Source organism: Monodon monoceros, unplaced genomic scaffold (genome assembly GCF_005190385.1).
Source record: "Monodon monoceros isolate NGI ecotype Baffin Bay Population unplaced genomic scaffold, NGI_Narwhal_1 Super_Scaffold_18, whole genome shotgun sequence".
Taxonomy (NCBI): Eukaryota; Metazoa; Chordata; class Mammalia; order Artiodactyla; family Monodontidae; genus Monodon; species Monodon monoceros.
The window spans coordinates 22,542,115-22,561,959 of NW_021703774.1; the positions used below are offsets into that span (position 1 = coordinate 22,542,115).

The following is a 19,845-nucleotide window of genomic DNA, read 5'->3' on the forward strand; positions in this document are numbered from 1 at the left end:
CCCTGCCCTAGAGCAGTTACAGTAGAGGGCAGCGAGGGCAGTGGTCCTTTTCTCCCTTTGTTCCAGATGTGTTGCTCCCTGGCCACATGACCTGGGGTGAGTCACGGCCACCCCTGGCCTCAGTTTCCCCAGCTATGAAGTGAGGGGGGTGAACTCACGTTGCTGAGTTCCTCTTTAGCTTGGAGGTTCAGTAGTTCCAACCTAGCAACTGGCTGACCCAGGGAGGTTGGGCTGATGCAGCCCTACTCTTCATCTCAGGTGCCAACTGGCCTAGAGAGGCCTTGGGGGAGGGGAGGCAGGTAAGGGCTGTGTCATCTGCCTAGTGCTACCGCCTCCGCAACCCAGGCTGCGGCAGCCAGAGTCCAGCTGGCCTTGGGTTTCCCGGTGAACGGTGCTTCTCCACACTGGGGGAGATGGGGAGTCCAACCCCAAGGAGCCCGCCCTGGGGAGGAGAGTCACCAGCTGGCTCCACGCCCTGGCCTGCACTGTTCAGGGAGCTGGGCAGGCAGAGCGGCGCCTTCCCTCCTGAGCCTCAAACTTCCACTTTCCTCATACTCTAAGTAAACCAGCAGTCCTGGCCAAGGAGGGCCGGAGGCCTGAGGGCAGCCGCGGCACCCGGGTAGCCGTCCCGCCGGCGCCCTGCACGCCCAGACTCTTCACGCCCCGGGGGTGGGCGTCTCGGCTCTCCCTCCCTACCAGGGAGCGTGGGGGCGGGGTTAAACCTAAGGACGCAGGGGTCCCCTGAACTCTGATTGGTCGGACTCTGAGGCCCCGCCTCTTCTCGGAGCTCGCTGACCTCCTTCCTCATGGACCCGCAGCCCCTGTGCACCAGCAAGGGGAAGGTCTTGTTTATTATTTAATTTTTCGGGAAAAAAATGTGCAGGCCTGAGAGACCCACTCTGGTAGACGGCCGCGGCCCGCGTGCAGTCGTGGCTCCTGTGCTCTGAGGGTCCCAAAGAGCAGGTATGAAGGCTTGAGGCTGAAAACATGCTGAAGGGAGACAAGATGCGATGGGGGCGGGGTTGGCAGGAGCAACATGCCCAATGACAGACAGGGAATGAATGCTTTGACTACAAATTCTAATCCTCACAAGTGCGATGCGATTTGGGGCAAGTTCCTTGCCTGCTCTGACTCTTACCTTAAGTGAAAAGGAAAGTCAAGTTCAATGAATTTTGACTCCTTAGTGGGTGGATTTGTATGGGCCATGGTTTATCACATCCCTGGAAAACCCACCTGCAGACAGTCAATACCTGTTACACCTGGCTAACCTAGAGCGCCTTACTTCGTGTGCGTTTAGTGCCCGCTATTAAATAAAGGGCGGTTAATAGGTGGCAGATTAACACACTGCAGTAAAGCTCGCTTTGTAATCTGAGATCAGTGGCTCTAAAGCCCCCTCCTTGAACCAAGGACTAATATTCTTATTATCTTAATTAGGATGCAAGAGAAAGGGCTTTAAACTTTCTCCTTGAATCTGTTATGTTGCTCTGGGCTGTGGCCCATCATGGTGCCCCTTGTCCTGGTTTCCTGAATTTAGATGCAGTGCTTGAACACTGATCATTTCAACATTCTCTCTCGTGGTTCTGTTTGCTGTCGAAGTCCGGGGACATAACTACTATGCACACACATCAGATCTGCTAAGTTGGTAGGACCCAGCAATTGTTAAAAGGCAGTGGGGGGGCTTCCCTGGTGGCGCAGTGGTTAAGAATCTGCCTGCCAATGCAGGGAACACGGGTTCGATCCCTGGTCCGGGAAGATCCCACATGCCGCGGAGCAACTAAGCCCATGTGCCACAACTACTGAGCCTGTGCTCTAGAGCCCGCGAGCCACAACTACTGAGCCCACATGCCACAACTACTGAAGCCCGCTCGCCTAGAGCCCGTGCTCCACATCAAGAGAAGCCACCTCCATGAGAAGCCCACACGCCGCAACAAAGTGTAGCCCCCGCTCACTGCAACTAGATAAAGCCCACGCGCAGCAACGAAGATCCAATGCAGCCAAAAAAAACCCTAAAAAACAAATAAATTAAAAATTAAAAAAAGGCAGTGGGGAGTGAGGGTGGCGCCTGCAGCCGCCCCACCTCTCCTGCAGGCCCCTAGCTCCACAGCTCTGCTTCCCTGGCTGCTTCCCAAGGAGCTGATCAAAGGGTGAGAACTCAGAGCTCATGTGGACAAGTGAAAGCACTGAGATAATTCTATGCAGAAAAGGGAAAGTTGGGCATTTATATCCCAGCAGCAAGTGACAACTGTGCTCTTGGCCTCTCTGTGCTTGACAACATCCTACAAAATTTATCTTATTTGCTTCTACCGTGTATGCTGATTTCACAGATATTGGCAAAGTGCCTTTCTGGGCAGGCATTATGCTGGACACTGGGGTCAGGGCAGGGACCAGGATAGACACAGTCCTTGCCTTCCCAGCTCCACACTATTGTGTCGTGACCCTCCCACTGGGTGAACTGTGTCCATCTGCTCCTGCTGCTGGGGGCAGCTGTGCTCTCTGCCTTCTGCCTTTTCCCACATGCTCCCCAGTGCCCCACAATCCCTAAGCCTAGTCCTGCCTTCGAATACCACAGAGACTAGCAGCTGGCTTTTCTCCCTGTTCTCAAAGGGTAGGATTTCCTGGGAGGGACAGAGCGTCTCTCTGTGGGAGGCGGGAGAAGCCTGTGCATGTTTTCTTTTCTTGGCAGGAGCAAACCTCAGAGCCTCAGCAAGCCCCCAGCAGAGTCCTGTGGCAGATAGAGGGCACCCTAGGGTGGGTTTGCTAGCAGCATCCTCCTCCTGCCCCAGTTTTCCAAGGGAGAGTCCGGATGGGCCTGGGAAGTGGATCTGCTGAGGCCTCACCTGAGATCCATGCTTTCTCCTCCGGTTGGGTCCTAACTGCCCTGCATCCAGCATACCCTCTGCTGGCTCAGGCCCGAGGACGGTGCCCATATTCACGCACATTTCTCTGAATGTGAACCTTCGGGGGTTTACTTCCCCTGGGAACGTGCAAGATGAGGAGCTAGATAATAATGCTGGGCCAGTGTCAGCCTGGTATTGGTTTGCAGGAACTAAGTTCTTTCTTCCCCTTCTGAGAAAAAAGCAGGGGAATCAGACTAATGAGGGTTAAAAGAGCTGAGTTGATATGAAATGTAATAGGCAAGTCTATAGAGGCAGAAGGTAGATTAGTGGTTGCTTGGGGCCTTGGGTGGTGTGAGGGACAAAGCAGGGTGATAGCTAAAGGGTACAGGGTTCCTCTTTGTGGTGGTGAAAATGTTCTAAAATTGTGGTCATGGTTGCACATATCTGTGAATATACTAAAGACCACCGGGTTGTACACCTTAAACAAGTGAATTACATGGTATATGAATTATATCTCAATAAAGCTGTTGACAACCAACTGAGATATGTAGCCATGTTTGGGCCACTGAACACTCCCCCACCCCGAATGAACTTAACTTCCCAGCTCTTCACACCTCCCCTCTTACCCCTATGGGTACCCTGAGGACAGACCCCCCCTCAGAGAGTGACAGCAAGGGGCAAGCATGGCTCTATCTCCTCTCCTGAGCCCACCACTCAGAGAAGTCCCTGTGCCTCCCGTTGGGGAGGGTGTCACGAGGGTGGAGAGAAGCTTCTCCGAAGCGTCTGGAGCCAGAGGCCCCTCAGAGAACCATGAGGCCTCAGAAATGCAGGCCCACCACCCAGGGCTGTGCGGAAGCCAACACAGCTTCACCTTTTCCAAATTTGACTCATGAATTTCATAGCTCAGTAGGATTATGGGTGATTTTTGTGTCTTTTTCTGTTGTTTTCCAATTTTTCCATACTATGCTTATAATATTATTTTTTTCAGGTCAAAAGTACCTAAAGTCGAGGGTTGGGTGGGAAAGAAGTCGGGGATCTGGCATTTCCGGCCAGAGGTCAAGGTGGATTCTATCCCCCTTGCAGGAGTCATGTGGCTGGAAATACTCCTCGCCTCAGTGCTGGGCTTTGTCATCTACTGGTTCGTCTCCAAGGACAAGGAGGAAACTTTGCCACTTGAAGATGGATGGTGGGGGCCCGGGGTGAGGCCCACAGCTGGGGAGGACGAGAGCATCCGTCCATTCAAGGTGGAAACATCAGACGAGGAGATCAATGTAAGGCATCTCTTTCCAGAGGAGGGAGCAGTGGGGAGGGCGGGGAGGTCCCTTCTGGGGCTGCGCCTCAGGCTGGGGCTGGGATGGGGAGGGGCTTGGGAAGTGCTCCTCTGGGGGGGGGTGTTTTTTCGCCTACTCTTCTCCCACTGGGCTCTCCTGCTCTGCCCACCCATCCCTTCTGCTCCTTCCCTCCCCTGTTTCCGCCTTCCCCTTCCCAAGGCCCCAGCAGTACCCAGGCCGGCAAGTGGGTGCCAGCCGGACCCAAGGGTCACAGAAAGCATCTGGTTTTGCCTCCTTGGTGCCCCACCTGAAACCCTGGGAGTGAGCTTGTTGGCTCAGGGCCTGGGTGGAGATCGTGAGTGAGAAGCAAGGCCGTGGTGACATAAATGCTGCTGCACAGAGAACCTGGCACCGGGCCTTGTAGTCACATGCAGTCCCTGCGGCCATGCAGAAAGTGAAGCTCAGAGAGGCAAAGCAACTGACCCAAGGCGACCGAGATAATAAGCAGAGGGTTTAAACTCAGATCTGTCTAACTCCAAAGCCTAGGCCTGTCCTCTGCACGGGCCTGGAATCAGGATGGATGGACATGATCGTGGGGGGGGCTGATCTGAGAGCGAGGCTTGAGCAGGGCCAGGAGGGTGGGTGGGACCTGCTATGTCCCTACTCATCCTTTTTTCATTTTGTGGGTGTGGGAGCACCTACTGTGTGCAGGCCCTGTGCTGGGTGCTTAGAAGAAGAGGGAGAGCCTTCCCTCAAAGAGCTCCTAGTCCAGCAGTTGAGAAATGTGGACAGAGAAACGTTAATGATTAATAGAGATAAATGCGGTAAGAGGTGCCGATAAAAAGTCATGGGAGCGCTCAGGAGGATGGGATTAAAGAGCGGAGACAGCTGTACCCAAGAGAAGCCAGACTGAGGCTCCCTTGGTAGCACTTGACGAGGTGTCGCTATTGAGGACAGAGGCTGAGCCCTGTCGATACCTCCTTTAGTGGGTTCCTAGGCTCAGCGTCTGACATTCCTAAAATCTGTGTGGAGGTTACTGCAGTGCTTGGGAGGACACTCTGGGAAGGGTAACACTTGAGAGGCTCTGTGGACCAACTTGAACTTCCCCAGCTGGAGCTGCTCTTTCAGCTTGATGCACGCCTGACCGTGAGACTTGTACCTTCTCTCCGGGTCTGTCATTTTTATCCTAACTGAGTTAGGATATACTGTATCGTTCAGTGCTGCGTATCAGAGTCAGCAAATCCATCCTGCCACCTGTTTTTTTTTTTAATTAATTAATTTATTTATTTATTTATGGCTGTGTTGGGTCTTCGTTTCTGTGCGAGGGCTTTCTCTAGCTGTGGCAAGCGGGGACCACTCTTCATCGCGGTGCGCGGGCCTCTCACTATCGCGGCCTCTCTTGTTGCAGAGCACAGGCTTCAGATGCGCAGGCTCAGTAGCTGTGGCTCATGGGCCCAGTTGCTCCGCGGCATGTGGGATCCTCCCAGACCAGGGCTCGAACCCATGTCCCCTGCATTAGCAGGCAGATTCTCAACCACTGTGCCACCAGGGAAGCCCCACCTGTTTTTTTTTTAATTTAATTTTTATTTTATATCGGAGTATAGTTGATTTACAAGATTGTGTTAGTTTCAGGTGTACAGCAAAGTGATTCAGTTATACATAGACATATATCCATTTTTTTTCAGATTTTTTTCCCATATAGGTTATTGCAGAATATTGAGTAGAGTTCCCTGTGCTATACAGTAGGTCCTTGTTGATTATCTGTTTTATATGTAGTCTGCCACCTGCTTTTGTACAGCTCCCATGCTAAGAATAGTTTTTACATCTTTAAATGGTTGGAAAAAAATCAAAAGAAGAATAATACTTTGTGACATGTGGAAATTACGTGACATCGAATTTCAGTGTCCATAAATAAAGTTTTTTTGGAGCACAGCCATGCCCATTTGTCCGTGTACCATCCACGGCTGTCTCCACACTACAAGGGCAGAGTGGAGTAGCTGCAGCTCAAAAAGCCTAAGATATTTATGATCTGACCCTTTACAGAAAAGTTTGCCAACCCTTGCTGTATATAAGCCTCGATAAATTAAAGATCTGTATTGTTCATACATTTAAAAACTGAAAGATGAGAAGTCATCCTGAAGTCGAAAGTGAAGAACATACGTTTGGGAACAGCCACCACTGTGGGAAGCCAGGAGGTTTCTTCTGGGATAAACCTAACAACCCAGAGCACAAGTGTGCAGACCAGGAGTCTCCTCACCTTGTCTGGTGAAACTTTGCTTTGCCTCTGCTATACATATTATATGTAATATACATTAATATAATTATAATATATAATACATATTATATATCATATATTATCATATATATTAACTATATTAATATATATAAATATATAATATATTACATATAATATCTAGGATATAATAATATAAAATATATTGTATATAATATAAAATAAATATAAATATATATAAAGTATAAATATATAAATAAAATATAATAATATAAAATATATATTATACATTTGATGTAATATAATAATGTTATAAAATATATAATATTTGGGTCTTGTGGCTGCAGGGTTTGGAACTGTCTTCTGGAAACAAACTTTCTCTTGTGCTCTGCCTCATTCACCTTCTCTACTTGGGGTCCTGCATTTTGCTCCAGGATTTACACCAGAGGATTGACAAGGTCCGTTTAACCCCACCTTTGGAGGACAGCCGCTTCCACTACGGTTTCAACTCCAACTATCTGAAGAAAGTCATCTCCTACTGGCGGAATGAATTTGACTGGAGGAAGCAGGTGGAGAGTCTTAACAGATATCCTCACTTCAAGACTAAGATTGAAGGTATGTTTCCAGAACACCAGCTGGAGGGGGATGTATATCACAGGAACGGCCTTCTTAGGTACTGGACGTGACTTAGGGACTTCCCTGGTGGTCCAGTGGTTAAGACTCTGCGCTTCCACCGCAGGGGCATGGGTTCCATCCGTAGTCAGGGAACTAAGATCCCGCATGCCTCCCAGCGCGGCAGAAAAAAAAAGAACCACCTTCCTTAGATACTGGACATGACTTAGATAAAGCCCGGAGACCCAGAATTCAATTATTGGTCACTGAGATGTATTTGGAAGGTATAACGCCATGAGGATGCAAAAATAATGCAGAACCCCAACAAATCCAATGGTCTTTAGAGCTAAACAGGAAAACATATAAATAAATTAAAAACCAAAGAAATGCACAGTCCACTTCAGTGATAGAACAATCTCTGAGAGGATGGAGATAAGATTTAGATCTGGGCGTGGCCTCGGTCAGTCAGCCCCTCCTTGAAGCTTTGGAGTCCATGATGCTGTGACTGTTCAAGGGTGCGCAGCCTGTCAGTCAAGGTCCGAATAAAAACTGTCCTGTCTCTGTAGCTCTAGATCTCCTGTCCCAACAGTATCACAGGTTGTCACCCAACTTCATCTGGAAGGGAAGGTATCTCTCAAAATGTTCTTGGGAAAGTAACCTAAGATCATTTGGGATGAGATAATAGTTTCCTAAGTGGAAAAACATTTTTTTAGCCCCAGAAAGATTTAGAATCAAATATAGAAATGCTTAAGAAAATCAAACTCATGCCGTTAATTTTTACAAATTTATCTGTTTTTAATTATAGTAAAATACACATAACATAAAGTTGACCATTTAAACCATTAAGTGTACATTGTTATGTGTAACGCCACAGTGGAGTAAGTACTTTTATATTGTTATCCAGCCAGCACAGCCATCTATCTTCAGAACTTTTTTTATTTTGCAAAACTGAAACTCTGGGGACTTCCCTGGTGGCACAGTGGTTAAGAATCCGCCTGCCAGTGCAGGGGACTCGGGTTCGAGCCCTGGTCCGGGAAGATCCCACGTGCCGCGGAGCAGCTAAGCCCGGGTGCCACAACTACTGAGCCTGCATGCCACAACTACTGAAGCCCACGTGCCTAGAGCCTGTGCTTCGCAACAAGAGAAGCCTCTGCAGTGAGAAGCCTGTGCACCGCAACGAAGAGTAGCTCTCGTTCACCGCAACTAGAGAAAGCCCGAGCACAGCAATGAAGGCCCAACGCAGCCAAAAGTAAATAAATAAATAATAAATAAATAAATAAACTGAAACTCTGTACTCATTAAGCAATAATTCCTCATTCCCTCCCTCTCCCTAGCCTCTGGAAACCACCATTCTGCTTTCTGTCTCTATGAATTTAAATATGATTCTGAATCTAAGTATCTCATATGAATGAAATCATACAGTATTTGTCCTTTTGACTTGCTTATTGCACTTAGCATAATGTCCTCAAGGTTCATCCATGTTGTAACATGTGTCAGAATTTCCTTTCTAAGGCTGAATAATACCCCGTGGTATAGATATGGCACATTTTGCTTATCCATTCATCCGTCAGTGGACACCTGGGTTGCTTCTGCCTTTTAGCTATTGTGAAAAATATTGCTGTGATTATGAGTGTACAAATATCTGTTTATGTTTCTGCTTTCTGTTCTTTCGGTATATACCCAGAAGTGAAATTGCTGAGTCAAATAGTAATTCTATGCTGATTTTGGGGGGGAACTTTAATACTGTTTTTCCTAGCAGTTGCACCATTTTAAATTCATCTTCTTAAAAAATGTTCAGAGAGGTTGTATTTACCTTCCCAAGGCTGAAAAGTGTGGGAATTGCCCAGTTTCCTAATTTTCCACCAGAGGAATATGTAAGTAGAAAAGTCCTAACTGCTTACATATATTGTGTGTGAGTATGTATAAAATTGCGTGTGAAAGAGCTGCATACTGATTTTCATATGAGAATGTTTTGTAATGTAAATGTAATAAATACTACATTATAGGCAAGGACCTCCCTGCATTTGAAGAGTAGGTTTTCATTTATATGTATTTGGGGATGAAAAATAATAAAATGAGTAAATATTTTTTGAAGTGTACAAGATTCCCAGTTTCTCCATATTCTTGCCAATACTTGTTATTTTCTGTTTTTGTTTTTGTAATAGCCAGCCTAACGGGTGTGAAGTGGTAGTATCTCATTGTGGGTTTGATTTACATTTCTCTAATGATTAATGACGTTGAGCACATTTTCATGTGCTTGTTGGCCATTTGTTTTTCTTCTTTGGAGAAATGTCTACTCAAGTCCTTTGTTCATTTTTGAATCGGGTTCTTTGTTTTTTGTTGTTGTTGTTGAGTTTTAGGAGTTCTCTATATAGTCTGGATATTAATCCCCTATGAGATAATGTGATTTGAAAATATTTTCTCCCATTCTGTGGGTTGCTCTACCAATAATTTTTCATATTGAAGAAATTGCACGTGTTTGAAATTTTAGATATTTGTAATGTTTAAGAGAATTTGGCCTTTGCAAGTAACAGATATGACTTTTCAGTACTAATTTAAAGTGGGTAATTGAGTCATGGATTTAGACCTGTGATTTTATATGAAAATCTTCCTGTGTTTATATGCAATATTGGAAGATTTAAGCCTTACCATATTTATAAATTTAATTTATTAAAATTCTGAGAGTTACTTAAAGTTTGTGGAAGATATACTGGTTAGTCAAATCAAGTAAAGTTCTTATAAAGGAAATTGAAATTATACAGTGTTTAAGGGAGTGTCATAAAGCAAGTATAGACATGCAGCCCCATTAATCAAAGGTTCCTGGGGAATAACTGTCAACATTTGCTAGATTAAGAAATATATAGAATAATATCTGTAAGTTGAACTCAAATGCTTAATGAAGAGCTTTAAATTTGAAATTTGTAACTTCAGAAAGTTGAAGAATAATTTTTAAATCTGTAACTTCAATAAGTAGGAGAATAATTCTAAATATAAACCAGTTGTTGCTGTGCACTTTAGAGGACTTTGATACCTTCTGTCATGAGCCCAACAAGAGGATCTAAACCATTTTATCTAAGCCAAAGTACCTACAGGTCCTTGTATGTAATTTACGAAGGTTGCCTTTTGTTTTTTGTGGGGTTTTTTGCGGTATGCGGGCCTCTCACTGTTGTGGCCTCTCACTGTTGTGGCCTCTCCCGTTGTGGAGCACAGGCTCCGGATGCGCAGGCTCAGCGGCCATGGCTCACGGGCCCAGCCACTCCGCGGCATGTGGGATCTTCCCGCACTGGGGCACGAACCCGTGTCCCCTGCATCGGCAGGCGGACTCTCAACCACTGCGCCACCAGGGAAGCCCCGAAGGTTGCCTTTTGGATCCCTGGTGCCAGATGCCTGGCTCCCTTGGGTTTGACTCGGCTCCTTCTGTTACCCCAGCTCTTCAATGTCCATCCGGCAGATGTTGACAGGGCGCCTCCTGTACCCAAGCATTCTGCTTGTGACACACAGTCAGAGAAGACAAGGTCCCTGCCTTCCCAGCTCACAGGCTCTCGGGGGTGATTATAGCATGTGGTAAGGGGTGCTATGAGGGAAGAGGCTCTGGGAACTTTGTGAGCCCCACATGCCACCTGGGAGTGTAAGGGAAGGCTTCGTGGAAGAGGAGGCATCTAGGCTGAAACTTAAAGGATGGATGGGAGTTTGCCAGGTGTGTGTGGGGAAGGTTGTCCAGGGGAGGGAACAGCATGTTCCAAAACCCAGAGGCAAGAGGCATTAAAGGGCTGTTTCCTTCCTGGAGGCTTGCAAGCTTGAGAAAGCCTTACCCCACTGGACCGTCTCAGGGCTCCTCACGACATCACAGGATATCAAGTGTTTATAGCACAAAACCTTCTCAGGGTACAAGTGCTCCAAAGGGGGTAGTTTCTTGCGTGGAGTTTATCACGGAAGCAGCCCACTGTGACTGAACTCTTGTGCAGTTCAGTCACTTCCCTAGGCCTGCAGCTTGGCCTTGGCCCTGGGCCCTGCAGTGTGGGTCCTCCTGCTGGACCCGGCTTCACGTGCCATCTGCCCCCACCCCCCCCACCCCCCCGCCACAGTGGTGAGCTGGCCACCTCCCAGCCCTGGGCCCAGCATGCCTTCAACGTGTCTCTTTTCCTGGCTCCCCAGCCCAAGGAAAAGCCTTCTTGGCCCAAGAAGGCTCCCTCGTCACTCTCCCTGCTGCTATCCTCCTCCCTCACTTTTGGACCTTTTTGGGGTCCTTTCTGTCTCTGCACTGACCCCTGTGCTCCAGGCTGCTCAAGGCTCAACCTCTGACCCCTCCCCGATGTTCTGTCCTCATCTCCACTAGCCTCCTTATTCGGCCTCCCTGTTCCTGCCACTTCCTTGTTCTGTGATGAGCTTCTAGCTCCAGCCCATGTCCTGGGCCTCCTGCCACAGATCAGTCTCTGTTCTCAGAGAGTCTGAGACATTCAGGGGCTTCAGAGGCCTCCGGGGAATGTAGCCCATCACCTCCAGACGGGAGGGGGGAATCGCCCGAGTCGCAGGGAAATGGAGGTTCAGGGCCAGAACCCAGCTCTCCAGCCTCCCAGCCTGTCTGTTCTTCCTTCACCTGTGGCCGCAGTTTCAGCTCGGGCCCTAGGCTGTGACCACCGCCTCCCCTCACCCCCTGGCCAGGCCCAGTGCTACCCTCTGAGCCCAGTTTGGCTTCTCGATTCTGACCCAGCAGCTTGGGCACAGAGAACCTACCGGTACCACGTAAGGCAACCGAGAGAGTGTTTCCTCCCCAAAGGGAAGGGGGGCCCATAGGGCATATTTTAACATTTTTTTTAATTTTAAAAATTTACGTGTTTAAAATTCAAAAAGTACAGGAGACAGAGCTAAAAGGAAGTCTCCCTCTTGTCCCTCCCCAGGGACAGTGTCTGCTTCCGTTAAACATATGCTTCCAGGGGTTTCCCTGGTGACGCAGTGGTTAAGCATCCGCCTGCCACTGCAGGGGACACAGGTTCGAGCCCTGGTCAGGGAAGATCCCACGTGCCGCGAAGCAACTAAGCCCGTGCACCACAACTACCGAGCCTGTGCTCTAGAGCCCGCGAGCCACAACTACTGAGCCCACATGCCACAACTACTGAATCCCACACGCCTAGAGCCCATGCTCCACAACAAGAGAAGCCACCGCAATGAAGAGTAGCCCCCGCTCACCGTGACTAGAGAAAGCCTGTGTGCAGCAATGAAGACCCAATGCAGCCAAAAATAAATAAATAAATAATGAATAAATAAATAAATAAATTTATTAAACAAAAACATATGCTTCCAGGGATAGCCCATGCATACACAAGAATGGATGTATATGTGTGTTTTTTCTAACTTTAAACTCAAATGATAATGTGATTGATAGAATTCGAATCAAAAATAATCTCACATCATGCTCTGTGTTCCAAAGGAGATAAAATTACCTACTAAAATAAACTTTAGGAGTAAATTTAGCAGCATAGAAGGACACCCAGGATATATTGTTAAGTGAAAAAAATGAGGTTCCAAAATAGAATGTATGTAGGATTCTATTTTTGTTAAAAGAGAGTTATGTTCTCTCTTTTTAAAAAAGTCTGAACTGTCTGAACGGCCAAAGAGGAGCCTAAGGAGACATGACAGATAAATGTAATGTGTCCTGGATGGGATCCTGGAACAGAAAAAGGACATTGGGTAAAAAATAAGGAAATCTGAGTAATATTCCATTGTTTGTATGTACCAATATTATTCAGCCTTTAAAAAGAAGGAAATCCTGCAATATGTGACAACATGGATGAACTTTGAGAACATTATGCTCAGTGTTATAAGCCAATCACCGAAGGACAAATACTGCGTGATTCCACTCATATGAGGTATCTAAAATTGTCAAAGAGAGAAGAATGTTGGTTGCCAGGGGCTGGGAGGTGGGCGAACTGGAGAGTTGCTAATTACTGGGTACAAAGTTTCAGTTACAGCAGATAAGTAAGTTCTAAGGATCCGCTGAAGGACATTGCGCCTGTAGATAATGATACTGAACTATATATACACTTAAAACTTTGTGAAGACAGTAGGTCTCATGTTAGATGTTCTTACCACCATAAAATTAAAAAAATTAAAACTTAAAAAAAAAAAACTAAGGAAATCTGCATACTTAAAGTATGGACTTTAGTTATTAATGTATCAGTACTGGTTCATGCATTGTAACAAATGTACCATCCTAACATGAGATATTAATAGTAGGAGAAACTGAGTAGTGGTATATGGGAACTTCCTGTACAAGCTTCACTATTTTTCTATAAATATAAAATTGTTCCCCAAAAAAATTTGTTGCAAAAAGTTGGACAGACAACACAATGTTCTCTTCAGATCATGGGGTTACTATGTGATTTTCCCCCCTTTTGATTTACCTTTGTTTCCTGTTTTCTATAGAAAACATGCATTATTTGTATAATGAATAAACAACAGACCTTGCTATCAGTGCCAGCCCTCATGGTGGAGGGTTCCAGGTGTGCCAGCAGCCCTGGCTGTGTTTGCCTTGAACACCCAGGCGCAATCCAGGCCACTTGCCTGGGAAGGGGCTGCTATCAAAGGGACTCTAGTGGGGCCTGGAATCCATTCACCTGCCCTTGGCCAGGATGGTGTTCCAGTGCCCAGCACTCTACCTTAGAAAAATTTTCTCCACTTAAAGAAAAAATAGTTATGCATATGTCCATTGTAGAAAAATTTAGTAGTTCCTATAACACAAAAAAGACAATAATTTACTTGAAATTCTATTGCTCAGAGAGGACTACTTCTTATATTCTTGTAGTTTATCTCTTCAGACTTTAAAATTCCTACGCACACGATATAAACATATGCATACATATGACTGTTTACGAAAATTGGTCATACGATGGATATGGCTTGGTCGTTTGCTTTTACCACTTAGCAGTGTATACGGAACTGATTTCCATATTCAATACACGTCGACACTATCATTTTATTTTATTTATTTACTTTTTGGCTGCATCGCCCGGCATGTGGAATCTTAGTTCCCCAACCAGGGATTGAACTTGTGCCTCCTGCAGTGGAAGTGCGGAGTCCTAAGCACTGGACCGCCCGGGGAGTCCTGACCGCCAGGGAAGTCATTTTAGATGACTGTGTTATATTACAGTATACTGTTAAACTATTTCATTCTCTACTGCTGGATATATAGGGCTTTTTCCCCCCGCAATTTGTAAATTATTAAACAAGTATTCATTGAGTGCTGCCACAGCCAGGACCTATTCTGGCCTCTGGGAATCCAGCCGTGCGTGAGCAGCCTGGCTGTGGCCTTACAGACAGAGCTCACGTTCTCACGTGAGAGGGGCACGCTGCAGGTGGCCGTGAGGCCGAGCAAGCTACCCGGGTATCTGGAGCTCCGTGTAAGCACTCAGCCAGCACTAGCGGTGGCTACTGTAGTCAATACCATGGGGGCGCCGAGGGTGGCAGCCCTGCTGTGGCGGTGCAGAGCCTGATTGGCTACCCTGAGAGCTGGGACTGTGGCGTCCACAGCCTCAGGGCCCTCTCCTCCTGACCCTGACTGTGCTCTGTCTCCCTAGGCCTGGACATCCACTTCATCCACGTGAAGCCCCCCCAGCTGCCCTCTGGCCAGACCCCAAAGCCCTTGCTGATGGTGCATGGCTGGCCTGGCTCCTTCTACGAGTTTTATAAGATCATCCCGTTCCTGACTGACCCCAAGAACCATGGCCTGAGCGATGAGCATGTTTTTGAAGTCATCTGTCCATCCATTCCTGGCTATGGCTTCTCAGAGGCATCTTCCAAGAAGGGTACGGGCTGCTGCAGGCTGTGTCACTGCCCCAGGGGTGGGGAGTCGGCTGGGACAGCTTCCTTCAGAGCCTAAGGAGGCTGAGGAAGGAGGGGTCTGAGACCAGAGGGAAGAGAAGCAATGGGGGCGATTTTATTGCCAGAGGGCCAGTGCATCTTCTCAGGATGTGAGGGGCGTGGCAGGCGGGGGACCGGGCCGAGTCACGACTGTCCAGAGCTGGCTCAGGGCCTGGACTCTCGTGTCCTCAGGAGCTGCCCACTCAGGGCAGGTCCACGTGTGGGCCCTGAACTGTTCCGGGCCAGCGAGGCCGACTAAGCCCCGCACGCAGCGTGGGCCCACCGACGCTCAGCCGGACCAGCCTGAGTCCATCACACGCCCTCACTGTCTCCTGCACCAAGGCCAGCACCAGGGGCACTGCCTTCTGGGCACTGGGCACCCCACCCTTGGGCTCCAGGATTCCTTCTCATCCCCTGTGAGCTGCTCTCCCCTCAGCCTAGGGCAGGGGGGCTGAGGAATCTCAGAGGGCCTGGGAGGAACCAGGGCGTGACCCCCACACGGTTCTTCTTTCCCCTTTACAACCAGGCTTCAACTCAGTGGCCACTGCCAGGATCTTTTATAAGCTGATGCTGCGGCTGGGCTTCCAGCAATTCTATATTCAAGGCGGAGACTGGGGAGCCCTGATCTGCACCAACATGGCCCAGCTGGTGCCCAGGTGAGGGTGGCTGTCAGGCGTGTGTGTACGTGTGCAGGTGTGTGTGCACAGCCCATGTGAGGTGGATGTGCAGGGAGGCGGGTTATGCACGCCAGGCCCTGCCTGGGAGTAGTGTCTGAGCCTTGGAGCAGGGGCTACACAGGCAGGATATGTGTGGGCCCAGGGGAGACAAGGGAGGGTCCCCGTCATTCAGCTCTGCCTGGGGCACTTCGACGTGGATCTTCCCTCCACTTGATGTCACACAGGATTGGTGACTCTGGGCCAGGTTCCCAGGCAGAGAGGGCCAGTTAAAGGAGGGGAAAGTCGGGGAGTAGACCTTTCTGATGGACCAAGTCCCGGGAGAGGCCTGACCGGGACCTGCCCTTCCACCATGTGGTCACCCCAGGGGGCAGAGGCCGAAGAGGGCTGGCCCTGTGCTCTTCAGCCCCGTGGCCTCTTTCTCCTCCATCTCCGCCCCTGTCGCTTCCCCATCCTTGATGCCACCCAGCCTCCCCTGGCCCTTCTCTGCCCTCAGCCACGTGAAAGGCCTGCACTTGAACATGGCATTCATTTTAAGAAATTTCTACACCCTGACCCTTCTCCTGGGATGGCGTTTTGGGAGGCTTTTTGGCTACACCAAGAGGGATATGGAGCTGATGTACTCCTTAAAGAAGATCTTCTTCAACTTAGTGAGGGAGAGCGGCTACCTGCACATCCAGAGCACCAAGCCGGACACCGTAGGTGAGTGGGCAGGCGGAGGAAAGCCTGGCTCAGTGGTTCGGGTCGGGTGGGCTTACATCCATTCCATTCAGCAAGGCTTCCAACCGGGGGGAAGCCTCACCCACCCCAGGAACACGGTTCACGGGGTGAAAACCTCTTGTGAGAGACTCAGAGCTCCTTCCACCCTTACACGGCATTTCTCCACAGACATGAGTGATGCGTGGTCATAAAATTCCCAAACAACTCCACTGAGCGGCATCAGTGTTCCTGTTGGCTTTGACCCCTGGTCCCTCCACCCCTGAGCCCAAGTCCTACAGTGAGAAGCAGAGGGATGGACAGGGATGGGGGGAGGACGAAGCCTAGGGCTCTTTAGGCCTGGGGCTTTGGGGGCAGGAGGGTGCCCCAGGGCGTGGGGGGAGTGTCCCCAAGACACTGAGGAGGGCCCAGCAACCGTTTCTGCCATCAGGGCCCTGTTAAGGAATAATATTTTTTTTTTTTTGCGGTACACGGGCCTCTCACTGTTGTGGCCTCTTCCGTTACGGAGCACAGGCTCCGGACGCGCAGGCTCAGCGGCCATGGCTCACGGGCCCAGCCTCTCCGTGGCATGTGGGATCTTCCCGGACCGGGGCACAAACCTGTGTCCCCCGCATCGGCAGGTGGACTCTCAACCACTGCGCCACCAGGGAAGCCCAGGAATAATATTTTTTTTAAGATATTAATCACACAGCTATACTTTGTGTGTGTGTGGGGGTATACTATATATTTTGTCAATAAATTAATTTACAAATGTAAATTAAAACCCCCCAAATATTTAAAAAGATAAAATCATACAAATAAAAAATGAACACGTGTCAAAGATTTTATTTAACTCATTAATTAATAAAGGAACTAGTAAAATGTAAAACAGAACAGTTCGAAGGCAACTGGGAACACTAAAGTAAATTTGCTAATAGATGCAAAACTTGTCAAAATCCACAGGGTAAAACTCAAGTAAATCTCCACGGGACAAATTTATTTTTCTTTTAGTTTTTTTGAGATATAACTGACATATAGCACTGTATACATGTAAGGTGTACAGCATAATGACTTGACTTACATCTGTTGCAAAATGATTAGCACGATAAGTTTAGTTAACATCCAACATCTCATAGATACAAAAAAAAGAGAAAAAAAAATGTTGTTTACTATGTGATGAGAACCTTTAGGATCTACTTTGCTTCTCTGTGAACAAGAATCATTTGCATTCCTATCAGTTTTCAACAATTTACAGAGCTGTAAAAATAGCTCTAAGACAAGGGAAGAGGGGTCCCCTTGGCAATCACATGACCCCAGAAGGGTCCACTAGAAACTCTTCGAATTCCACTCAGAGGATACCCAGAAGTTGTTTTGCCCATTTCCAAGTCTTTTAGAGTTTCCATGACAGTCTCATGCTCACACATGTTAGGCAGCTCCTGATAATAATAACAGTGTTTTATAAAACCAGTTTTTTTCCTCTGATTATAAAAGTAATCCATGTTCATTGTCAAAAAATTGAAAGATGCAGAAAAGCACAAAATAGAAAAGACAATCACCTGAAACCTCTCGGCCTTCCCTACCTCTCCTCTCCCAGACCTGCAGAAGAACCTGCTAACATTTTGGTTGATGAATTTTCGCAAATGGGATCTGTCCATATAACCAGCACGCACTCAAGAAACAAAGCATGACCCACCAGCCCGGAAGCCACCTGTACCCTCTTCTGGGCACTACCCATCACGCCCAGGGCAGCCAGCCTCCTAACCTCTGACAGATAGATTGCTTTTGCCTGTTTTTATACTTTATATGCATTGGAATCCTCAAATAGGTGCTCTTTTGAGTCTGGCTTCTTTTGCTGAATATTTTGTTTCTGAGATCCATCCATGCCATTTTTAATGCTTGCTCAGTCTTTGAGCTTATGAGTGGATCAATATTATCTGTAACTGATTCCCTATTTTGGACTTTTAGGTTGTTTCTAATTTTTCACTAATCATAGAATAGAAACAAAAAAAAAGCCCACTTTTAAAAAACACCATTCATATGTATTTCTCATTGGGATCCTACAAAACCTGGAGTCGTAGACTCTTCAGTTTGAAGGAAGTTGCCCATGTAGCGTATGGATCCCTAAGAGGTAGTGGGAGAGGTGTTACCCCTTTTGCCATTAAGGATTCCAGGGCCAAGGGTCAAGGAAGTGAGGTGCTCCTAGAGTTAGGGCAGGGCTGTGCTCTGACGTGGGCTTCCTGCCCACGGTGCCGCTCTGGGGGACCGGCACTGCACCTCTGTCCTGCTGGCCAGCTCCCTGGCCCCAGGCCTGAGTCGCTCGCTTGCTTCTTCCCATGTCAGGCTGTGCTCTGAATGACTCTCCCGTGGGACTGGCTGCCTATATTCTAGAGAAGTTTTCTACCTGGACCAATCCAGAGTTCCGAGACCTGGAGGATGGAGGCCTGGAGAGGTGAGACCCCATCCACCCCTGCTGCTGGCACCACCTTCCTCACCCACCTCCCTTCTCGCCATCTTCATCTCTGCTTGCTTTATCTGGGTGGGATGGTCAGCAAGTTCCATCTGTTGCTGGATGTCCCACAAATCCTCACCCTGTGGCCAGCCTAACCCTGATTTTTGGATGAGGAAGCTGAGGCCCAGAAGGGTCTAGCCTCACAGTGGAGGGGTCAAGAATAGGATGCAGGGCTCAAGACTGTTCTGGTTGCTAAACAGCCTCCTCCTGGGACCGGGGCGTCCAGAGGGCAGCAAGAGCCTCTTTTTGGCCAAGACGTGGGAGCAGCCCACGGCCCCTCCCCCCAAACCCCGGAAGAGCCGGCCTCATGGCCGTAGGAATGCATGCCCTGTGGAAGCCGGTCCTGCAGGGTGGCTGCAGAAAGAGTGGGGAGGCCGTCCTGTCTCCCGAAGCCTTGGAGGCTGCAGCCTCGACAGCGCAAGATTCCTGGGTCTCTGGTCTGACCTAAGCTTCATCAAGGTCGGTCTTGACCCACCTTCTCCAGGGCCCATCCCTTTTGTTATTGCTTCAGAGACACAGAGAGTGCCAGATACAGTGCTCAGATGTGGAAAAGAGTGAATGGATCTGGCCCTGGAAGTAGGGACTTTGTCTAAGCCATGCCCTAGCCCCAGCACCTGGAACAGCACTGGGCATATAGTTGGTGCTCAATAAATACTTGTCTGATGAAATGAGCTCTAAAGATACATGCCAAGGACTGTGGGGCACAGAGAAAGGAGGATTCACTCTGTTTAAGGGACAGGGAGGGGAAATGACTGGGAGAATCTATTTGATCTGGGCCTTAAAGGATGAGTAGGAGTTTGCCAGGTGGAAAGGGCGAAGAAGGGAATTTAGGCAAAGAGAAGAGCAGAAGCAAAGGTTGGAGTGATTAAAATGCATGGTGTACTTGGAAGGGGTAACTTGTCCAGAGGCTGGAGCAGGTACAGTGGAGCCAGACCACAAACTCATTCCTATAGGCGGGTCCTCCAAGAGCCTCACCCTGGGATCTGTCTCCCCCGCCCCACACTGGGCAGCACCCAAAGGTCAATGCAGTGCCACCGGGAGCACCTTGGCGAGGGGTCCGGCCCTGCTCCTTGCACACAAGTACCTGGAGCCAGATGTGAGGCCAGCCAGACCGCCCGCGGGCTTCCCCCTTCAGCTTCTGCTTGGCTGCATACCA

The 19,845-nt window shown here is 48.5% G+C and overlaps 1 protein-coding gene across 3 annotated transcripts in view; it reads left to right on the forward strand.

Annotated features, from left to right (window-relative positions):
- EPHX1 (epoxide hydrolase 1) overlaps positions 1 to 19,845 on the forward strand; it is a 35,413-nt gene that overhangs the window by 11,400 nt on the left and 4,168 nt on the right. For 2 of the 3 annotated variants that reach the window (XM_029227394.1, XM_029227396.1), the window contains exons 2-7: positions 3,921 to 4,108; positions 6,776 to 6,956; positions 14,528 to 14,755; positions 15,337 to 15,466; positions 15,981 to 16,186; positions 18,521 to 18,629. In XM_029227394.1, coding sequence (XP_029083227.1) covers positions 3,926 to 4,108; positions 6,776 to 6,956; positions 14,528 to 14,755; positions 15,337 to 15,466; positions 15,981 to 16,186; positions 18,521 to 18,629 — 1,037 coding nt within the window. In that variant the 5' untranslated portion in view covers positions 3,921 to 3,925. Of the gene's footprint in view, positions 1 to 804; positions 964 to 3,920; positions 4,109 to 6,775; positions 6,957 to 14,527; positions 14,756 to 15,336; positions 15,467 to 15,980; positions 16,187 to 18,520; positions 18,630 to 19,845 lie in introns of those variants that run through there. The other variant, XM_029227395.1, reaches the window with a different exon arrangement.